The sequence below is a fragment of the Merops nubicus genome, unplaced genomic scaffold (genome assembly GCF_000691845.1).
Source record: "Merops nubicus isolate BGI_N331 unplaced genomic scaffold, ASM69184v1 scaffold3042, whole genome shotgun sequence".
Lineage (NCBI taxonomy): Eukaryota > Metazoa > Chordata > Aves > Coraciiformes > Meropidae > Merops > Merops nubicus.
The window spans coordinates 1-9,722 of record NW_008594062.1 but is presented as its reverse complement, the minus strand read 5'-3'; the positions used below and the strand labels follow the sequence as shown (position 1 = coordinate 9,722).

At 47.9% G+C, this 9,722-nt stretch overlaps 1 protein-coding gene across 1 annotated transcript; it reads right to left on the bottom strand.

Moving 5' to 3' along the window:
* Positions 1 to 346: 346 nt before the first annotated feature.
* USP40 (ubiquitin specific peptidase 40) lies at positions 347 to 9,506 on the bottom strand (the record flags this gene model as incomplete). The annotated part of the gene is made up of 12 exons (XM_008935602.1): positions 347 to 404; positions 990 to 1,116; positions 1,620 to 1,933; positions 3,301 to 3,371; positions 3,662 to 3,746; positions 4,715 to 4,886; positions 5,706 to 5,787; positions 6,429 to 6,744; positions 7,145 to 7,252; positions 7,583 to 7,684; positions 8,592 to 8,720; positions 9,363 to 9,506. Coding segments are annotated over 12 exons (1,708 nt in total), but the record flags the coding sequence as incomplete, so codon positions are not given.
* Between the last annotated feature and the right edge of the window lie 216 nt (positions 9,507 to 9,722).

The window sequence follows — 9,722 nt, the reverse complement described above, 5'->3', positions numbered from 1 at the left end:
TGGAGAGGGATTCCTAGTCTTGGATCATCTTTGTTTTGATCCTTTCAGCACAAGATCATGTTCTCTTTGAAGCCAGCTGTCCCCCACAGCCTGTAAAATGCTACAGAACTGACCAAGTGCTTCCAAAGGTGCAGGCAAAGCTTCAAAGAAAAAAGTGGAGTGTCTTAAAGGAAGAAGGTTAAAAAACAACAAGATCTTCTTCAACTGAGTGTAGCATTGAGTAAGTTGATATTACACTTACTCAAACAGCTTCTAAAGAACAAGAGCTTCATAAAATGTATTTTAATCCAGACTTACACCAGTTCTAACATGAGCAGATCAAGAAGTAGAGCAGCTGAACACTCACCCAGCTCCTCCTTGAGCTGCAGCTCCCGTATTGCTTTCATTTTGATGTCTGACATCACCTAAAAAAAAAAAACCCAAACACCACCACCTATGGAATGCCAGCCCATAAAAAGCAGCCTGCATTTAAAAGGCACCCTGGTTATGTTCCAGGTGGCCAAGAAGAGTATTCCAAAGAAAAGAAAATCATTTATTTAATTCCTGATTTATCAAAAGCCTAGTACTGCACAAATGTAATTCTGTGAGCAAAATTAAGTAGTGCTTCAGATTTTCTGTAACAGGAAGTCACTTAAAAGGCAGAAAGCTACCAAAAGAAGCCCACCCTTTGGGGAAAAGCAGCATTTTTTCCTGTCCTGAATGGTAATTAAGAAATAACACTGCCCTGCTCTTTCAGCTTTTGTTTATGGACATAGCCTCTCACTTTCATTTCCAGGGTGGTTGTGTCACACTAAAACACATGAATGTAGAATCACAGAGTGGTTTGGGTGGGAGGGCCCTTTCAAGGCCATCCAGTCCAACCCCCTGCAGGGACAGGGACATCTGCAGCTAGAGCAGGGTGCTCAGAGCCCTGGCCACCCTCCCCTGGGATGGTTCCAGGGATGGGGCTCCCACCCCCCTCTGTGGCCCTGAACACCCTCCCTTCTCACCGTTTCAATAGTGGCAGTAATTTTCACAAGTTTCTCTTCATCCTCTGTTCCACACAAGTTTTTCACTTGGAGCCAGCTGATGTCATAGGTAAAAGCAGTCAAATTGCCACTCGACACGTTCACAAAGCTGTGAAAATGATCAAGGACAAAGAAATCACACATTGCCTGGGTGTGATCACTACCCACCACAGCTCTCAAAGAAACCTGAACATGAACTGGTAACACAGACCCAGGTCACCCACTGTGATGGCAGAGCCAGAGGCCTCAGGCAGCATCCAGGCACCTCTGGGCTGGGTGCTGAAAATAACCCACCCAACAAGAAATGGGTTGGTAACTGGCCTTCAATGGGACTTGTGCTTCTGAAGGCACTTCAGGGTCTAAGTTCTGAGGCTGGATTTAAGGCTCCTGGAAAAAATTTAACTAGGTATGCTTGTGCAATAACTAAAATTTAAGATTCTGTAAGAAGCAGCAGTGCTGGGGCCAGCTCTGGAGCCGTCAGCACAGGAGAGACAGGGACCTGATGGATGCTCAGAGTTAAAGAAATATTATAAATATATATACATATATAGTTAGTTCTAACTGAGATGTTGCCAAAACTGCCCTTTTGCTGTGATTAATCCAAGCAGTTACCTCTGGTCGTGGCTGTCTAGGATGAGGACTGAGCACCCATCCTGCAGACCGACGCTTCTGATGGTCTCCTTCATGTCCTCCTCACGGAACACCTCCCAGCTCTTGGCACCTCCACCCGAGTGGTTCCTGAGGAGGATGCCCCCCGAGGGGGCCAGGGCCCTGCGCAGCTCCCCCAGCCTGGTGCTGCCCGGGAGGACCTGCTGGCACTCTGTGAAGTGCTGGCCCCTGCCCCCCTCGTTGTGCTCCGCCAGCCGAAGGACGTTCAGCACCACGGGCTCGTGCTCGGCGCCCGTCAGCACCGCGCTGCCACCGACCTGGGGGGAGCACCAGAGGAGGGGGTGGGCACCAACAGAACGTGGAGAACCACCACCCAAAGGTGTGGCTGAGGCAGATGCAAAGTCAGGTTTTCCAATCTGGCCTTTCTGATCTCCACATCAGCAATGGAAAGAGCTCCCTGCCAAAGGCCAGTTCACCACGCGGGCACTGGAGCAGAGGAGACCACACCAAGAATATGAGCAAGGCAAGAGTCTCTGCTACTGGGTGTTCTCCTCTGGCTTGGTAGATCAGAAAGGAACCACAGGCTTCTACTACAAGGATATTTTCAAAGCAAAGTTTTGTTTCATTCAAGAAATGGAATAAAATTCTGTGTTACATCATCACTGAGACCAGCATCTGAGAGTTAAGCAGAAGCCTCCATATGAAAAGGAAGATGCAATGCCAGAAAAACAGCCCAGGATTTCAGAGACACCAGACTCTGAAGCAGTCATTGACTCTGAAGCAGTCATTGACATGCCCAATTTAGAAATGGAATAAAATTCTGTGTTACATCATCACGGAGACCAGCATCTGAGAGTTAAGCAGAAGCCTCCATATGAAAAGGAAGATGCAATGCCAGAAAAACAGCCCAGGATTTCAGAGAGACCAGACTCTGAAGCAGTCATTGACAGGCCCAATTTTACACGTGGAATGACAAGGCACAGTTTTTTGGTATCACACTACTAACCCAGAATCCCAGCATGGTGGGGTTGGAGGGGACCTCTGGAGGTCATCTCACCTGACCCCCTGCTCCAGCAGCTCACCCAGGGTCACATCCTTCTTCATGCACCCAGGAGACCACTGGCCTTCTTGCCCCAAGGCACACAGCTGGCTCCTGGTGAGCTGCTTGTCCCCCAGGACTCCCAGATCCTTCTCCACAGAGCTGTTTTCCAGCAGGACAGCCCTTCCCCTGTCCTGGTGCAGGGGTTATTCCTCCAGGGGCAGGACTCTACACTTGCCCTTGCTGAATTTCATGAGGTTCCCATCTGCCCAAATCTCCCACCTCTCTTAGTAACTATCAACCTATCTCCTTCCAAGTGTCAGCAAGTGTTTACAGAGTACCCTTCAATGTCAGTGGCACTTATCAACCTGACCACATCACATCTAATTCTGTTTATCCCTTCATGAGGCAGCACGTGGTACATCACCCAAGACATGCTGACAAGCTCCAAAACCACATTATCCTACATGACCTTCAGAGGTCCCTTCCAACCCAAACCATGCTATGAGGCTGGAGAGGTGCCCCCCAAAGCTAACACTGGTATGGCAGCAGCACGTCTACAGATTAGCATTCCAAAAGTGTGTCTGGAGCTGACCCCTGATCCCTTCAGCTCTGCCAAGGAAAGGGGATATTTGGTTCTGTTACCTCTTTCCCGTTCCACACGAAGATGTCTGCTCCATCAGCCAGCCCAATGCCTTCCAGGGTCAGCTCATCTCCTAAAAAAGGAGCAGAGCATCAAGTTCTTGCCCTTCCCAGCACAGACAGGCTGGGTCAGCTGGTGAGCTGCAGGGACACGGGCACGTCCTGCTCTGCCTCAGGAGCATCACCTGAAAAGCTGCTGTGTGGGCACCACCGTGGGCAAGGTAGAGTCCACTCAAGAGGCCAGAGCAACACAACTTACCCACATGAAAACAGGCCCCTAAGATGTTCTACACACAAAATCCTTCATGCCTGCAGTACATACAACATGTAAAAAACATAGAAGCCTTTTATGTAGCCAACTTACCATCAAGTATCTGGTAAAGATGAAGTCCTGCAGGTAAAGGCTTGGCAATGCTGAGAATCATGTCTCCTTCCCAAGACTCCAGCATCTAATGGGGATGAATTAAAACAAGAATTTACATGAAACACCAGCAATCAGTAACTTGCACCCCTCAAAATGACAGCACTGCTGAAAGGTGTTACAGCCTGGATACCAAATTTACTTCAGCAAGGCCAGGAACACAGGGAAAGTGAAAAGGACTTGGCCCTTCAGCCTAGAGATGAAAATCAAGTGGCCACCACCAAAAGTTGTGAGGTACAGGAAAACAGTCAGTGTTTCCTGACACTAAACTAGCTTTGCTTGCAATATCTATGAAAAAAAGTATTTCAGGAATTGTCATATCCCTTTAACACAGAGAATAAGTGCAAAGATACCACCTTCAATAGTTAAGCTAAATATTTAACTCATTTCTTTTTTAATAATCTTTTTAATACTCTGATTATTTCCTTTTAAGGGCCCTTGAAAATACAGAGGCAAGTCTGTCACAAACTGAAATGCTAAGTATAAGCCTGGAGCTCTGCAAAGTGTCAATCCATGCCCATGTAGGTGCTGGCCAAAGAGAAATAATGAGCTTCTGAGAGCTTTCATGTCTACATAGGTCAAGTTGGCTTCTTCAGTACTTCAGGGAACGTTTAGGTTGAACATCAGGAATAATTTCTTCCCCAAAAAGGGTTGTGAAGCCCTGGAAGAGGCTGGCCAGTGCAGTGGTGGAGTCCCCATGCCTGGAGTTTCAAAGCTGTAGAGATGTGGTGCTGAAGGACACAGGGCAGTAGGGACTTGGCAGTGCTGGGGAATGGTTGGACTCCATGATCTTAAAAGTTTCTTCCAACCAAAACAACTCCATGATTCAAGAACAGACCTTAAATCAACGTTTCTCCCTCCTGTGTACACCCATGCAGTTTTTAACCCCTTCCAACTACATTTACCACAGAAAATTCCTCCTGGAGACAGGAACTGCAGCACAACACACGTTCACACACAGAGCTGTGGCTCAGGTGCATTTAACACAGCCAATACCTGGAAGAGCAACTGCCGAAGGTCTCCCAGAGTCTTCCTCCTGTCCACAGTGAAGCCCAGGACACCCTCCTTGCAGGCCAGGGCAGGCTGCAGAGCCCCATTGTGGAAGGTGTAGCAGGAGCTGAGGTGCAGGCGCAGGTCGATGCCGTTGCTCGCCGAGTCGCACTCCGCCCTCGGGAAGAGCAGCACAAGGGAGCAGTGAATTAAACCCCCCCAGAGGTGCTGCTGGGCAGTCCCCCTGGAGCAGACACCCCCACGGCTGAATTCCCTGCCCTGGGTCCCCCTCCACCCTCACAGGGAACACAAGGAAGGCTCAAAGGTGATGGTGATTTATGCATCGAACGACATCTCCCCCTCTGCTCTAGAGCAGCACCTTCTGTGTGGTTCTGCACCCTCTGTGTGTTCTGCACCCTGCTTCTGCCTTTCTCAACAGAATGGAAATATTTAGGGATGTGGAGATGGGAAGTTTCTTTTTATTTTTTCCCCCCAGGCTGTGTCCCAGATGATTAAAAGGAGAAAAATTGGGAAGCAAATGAGAACAGGCTGCAGGGAAGCAGAGTGAGGCCAGCCCCAGCCTCGCCTCCCTGCCCTACACTGCAGCCAGCTCAGCAGAGCAGCAAACCTTCCAGCTCACAAAAAGACAGGGGTGAAATCCACCCAGTACAGTGACAGCACACGAGGCTCTTGTGCAGGGCTCTACTTGGCTAGCTGAACTATCCAGGGGTGTCACCAGCTCCACACATTCCTCCCCAGAAGGGAAAGTCTCAAGCAGGCTGCAGACCCCCTGGCTCTTTCCTCCACACTTGCTGTCTGACAGTAAAACAAGTGATTCCCCATCAATACACAAACTCTATTCCTCAGTTAACCTCAATGACACTGGATCAGTTTAATATCTGGCTCCACTCAAGGAGTTTCCTTCATTTTGCATCACCTCAGAGACGTGCAGATGAAGAATGCTGCACAAGAGGTCAGTCCAGTCCTGTTCACTCACCTCTTCTTTTGCAGCTCAGCATTAGCAGCACTCATCTCATTCAGAAGGTGTTCAGGAATTTGGTACCTTGGATTTCCTCGTGCTGCAACAAGGAACACAGGCTGGTTTGGCCTCAGCTGCCTCACACGTGTTTTGGCAAAACAAAAAGCAATCAAGGCAGGACACCACAGCACAGGGTAAAAATTCTCCTAACACAGAAAGTTACATTTCAAAACAACACAAAAAAAAACAAACAAGGGCTTTTGTTTCTTCCCATCACCCTTCTCCTGTGGGAAAATGACACATGAATAACATCAGCAACAACCTGTGTTGGTTTCAGACCACAGCACAGGGTAAAAATTCTCCTAACACAGAAAGTTACATTTCAAAACAACACAAAAAAAAAACAAACAAGGGCTTTTATTTCTTCCCATCACCCTTCCCCTGTGGGAAAAGGACACATGAATAACATCAGCAATGACCTGTGCTGGTTTCAGGAGATGTTCTGTTAGTATTTGTGAAGCAGACTAGGGAAAGTTTGTCAGCTAGAGCCAATTAACTGGTCACCACCTCCTCAGAGGTAACTTCTGGGTATCTCAGTGTAGCCCTTTTTGCAAATGAGCACTAAGAAGAAAACTATCTTCAGCTCTCAGAAAGGACAGAAATGCTCAACAGTATTTCCCCTCCAGGAGCCAAGCTGGCCCTGAAGGAAGCCCCCAGAAGCCCAAGATGAGCTGTGTGTACCTTCAGGTGGCCTCTTCAGCTGAGCTCTGCGGTAGAACAGCATGTAGGCACTCTCTTTACCCTGAAACTGCTTCTCAATATCCTTCTCCTTGATGGGCTGGACTTTGGAATCATTCAGATCAAACCAATGGCAACCAGCAGAAGTGTCCTGGGGAGGGGTTTTCTCTGAGTTCCATTGGACACCATTCTTCTGAGGAGGACTTTGGAGATCTTCTCCTTGAGGATCCAGCTTAAATGGGAGCTTGTGTTTTTCCTTCAGACCAACCTTATTCTCATCAGGACTGAACTGAAATACCTGAGGATGGTTCTGCAAATACTACAAAGACAGCAAGGACAAGATGAAGTGGATCCCCAGCTGTAAAACAGCAGCATTAGCTACTTCACCTGACTCAGCCTCAAACCCCATCCCTTCAAACCTGATTTGATGATGCTCCCTCATGTGTTTCCTCAGCTCAGCACAGGGAGTGATGCTCTGCAGGCAGTTAAAAAGCTTCTGCCTCAGCAGACACACAAAACAGCACCCCAAGCAGTGCAGCCCTCTGACACTGGTGCTTCCCACTCCCCAGTCTCTGCAGGATCACCTTCTGCGTTTACCACACAGGGATCTGGAGCCCAGCTCTGGTCAGTTGTACCTCCCCCAAGGCAGCAGTGCCTCCTGTGGGACCCCAGGCAAGCTCTCCTCCCAGTCCCACCCCACCACCACACACGTGGATTACCTTCCGTAGTGCTCCGTGTTGCTTCCTGTATTTCTTATTCCAAGACACCCCCTTTTTCTCCAATAATTTCTGCCCCAGTTGATCCACAGGAATTTGTTTACCTTCTTCCTACAGAGAAATTAAAAACTTGGATAAGGAAGGCTGTAGAAGTGAAGGGATCCATGCAAAGAGGCCAATTCTGGAGTGCTACAATCATTCCTGTTGGTTAATAAGCAAACACAATATCTTTTGCAGCAGCTTGGTAGGCACCCCAAGAAGTCCTCAGAAGGGTCCTTCTCTGTATGAAGTGCCACTATTGCTCTGAAAGTCAAGTAAGTGGGAAGTTTTATCTGCTTCACAAGAAGCTCAGAGGAGTTCTGTCCACTCCCACCTGCCTGCTCCTGCACACACTGACCCCTGACACCAAAAGCAAAGCAATGAACCCCTTACATACCATACCTCTGACAAAATCCCTTTCAACACCCCCAGGGGATTTTCTGTTTCTTTGGCATTTTCAGTATCTCTTAAAGCCTTATCTTCTATCAGCCTGTCCTCTTCTTCCTGGAGAAGGAGAATTAAAGACTCATATGCTGTTGTTTCATGCACAGCTAGAGGGGTTTGGTTATATTCTGTCCCAACATCAGCATCCCCAATTCAGAAGCATGAAGGAGGTTCTGCTAAGCTGCCCCTGTGACCCTCTAGAGACTATTGCCACACACAATACCCATGAGATCTCTTTTTAATTTCACAGAAAAGGCACATACCTTACTCACAAACAACCAGAGCTAGCCACTAAATGACTGTGATAGTCACAAGCAAAGCTATCAATTCATTTGGGAAAGAAGCAGGGAACCCAATACCAGCAGAGAGTTCAGCAGATTGGGAAGCTCAAATTTGGTACCAAGTCTTGGTAGAGATGACATACTGTGGCAGAGTGGCCTCAGGGAGCCAAGGGACCAAGTGCCTCACCAAAACATTGATCAGCATTGGTGTGGCCAGCAGGATCAGGGATCATTCCCCTGCACTGGGGAGGCCACATCTCAAATCCTGGGGTTGGTTTTGGGTCCCTCACTCCAAGAAGGACCTTGAGGGGCTGGAGCGTGGCCAGAGAAGGGCAACGGAGCTGCTGGGGAAGGGTCTAGAGACCAAGTGTGGGGAGCTGCCCCAGGGCAGGTTGAGGTTGGAGCTGAGGAACAATTTCTTGCCCTGGAGGGTTGCCCAGGGCTGTGCCAGGCTGCCCAGGGCAGTGGTGGAGTCCCCACCCCTGGAGGGGTTCCCAAGCCCTGGAGATGTGGGGTGAGGGACATGGGCTGTGGGGACCTGGCACTGCTGGGGGATGGTTGGAGTCCATCTTAAAGGTCTCTTCCAACCAACACAATCCTATGAGTCTACATTTCATCCCCAGCTCTAAACACTTTTCTGAGAAACAAGACATAGCAAGCAAAGAATAAAAACCTTTAGGACTTACTTGTAATTGCCAGTTTCCTAATTCATCCACATCTCTGATATAAACATGATAGTGTCCTCCATAGCAGCCACCTTTATGTATAATAACAGAGAAGAGCTCATACATGTACTCTGAATCATCCATTTCAGTCTTTAAAAAGAAAAACAATAATAGTAACAACAATATAGATCAGTCAGTCTCTCACACAAGGACAGCAACCCAAAAGGTTTCCTCAGATGCAAACCCTGAGACATTTCCAAGCTCATTCTGCAACATTTCAATTTAAAAAAAATGTCTTTTTCAGTAGCAGTGCCTCTATGAACTACATTTATGTATTTTAAGGATCAAAAATTGGCATCGAGTGCTGGTATCACTCAGTTTAGAACCAAAATATACATATATGAATGCAAAGACAGATTCTTAAGACAAATGAGACACACATAGGCATGGAAATCACCTATAGCTAATTTTATACATGGTGTTATTGGAAAATAAGAATAAATTTCAATTTCCAGGTGATAATCTTCCTTTAAAGGAAACATCAGATTGAGGTTTAAGGTAATTTTTATACCATTTCCCCTTCTCTAATGACAAGCTATTTCCCTCTCAGTTAGAAATTCTTTCAGAAACAACTCTGAATGCCAAAAATTCACAACTAGAGACAGAGCAGAACCCCATGAGACCTCTCCAACACCTTATCCCAACAAAATGCAGAACAAAAGACGACTCGTCCTCCATACACCAGTTGCCCGCCCAGGACACAGACACCTGGACGACCACGATGGTACAAACCTGCTCACAGAAGGGCCTGAGGTTTATCTGGGTGGGGAAGGTGTAGCAGCTCGTGTCCTTGTACCTCTCACACTTCTCCAAGTCGAAGTTGAACCTCAGGAGGGAGACGGTGAGGAACGGCGGCAGCTTGCGGAGCTTGGCCGACTGGAGAAGGGTGGAGAAGATGGTGAGGGCAGGGGGACAGCAGAGGGGGTGCCACCTCACCAGGGCCCTACACAGCTTGGTTACAACCAGGAAAAAAACAGAGAAAAAAAAACTCCTAGCCAGTTTCAGAGTTTCTGTTGCCTTCTTGCATGGACAACCCCAGCTGAGAGGTAACTCTTACTTCACGCTCCCTTGAAGCGAACAGTTTGCCTCAAA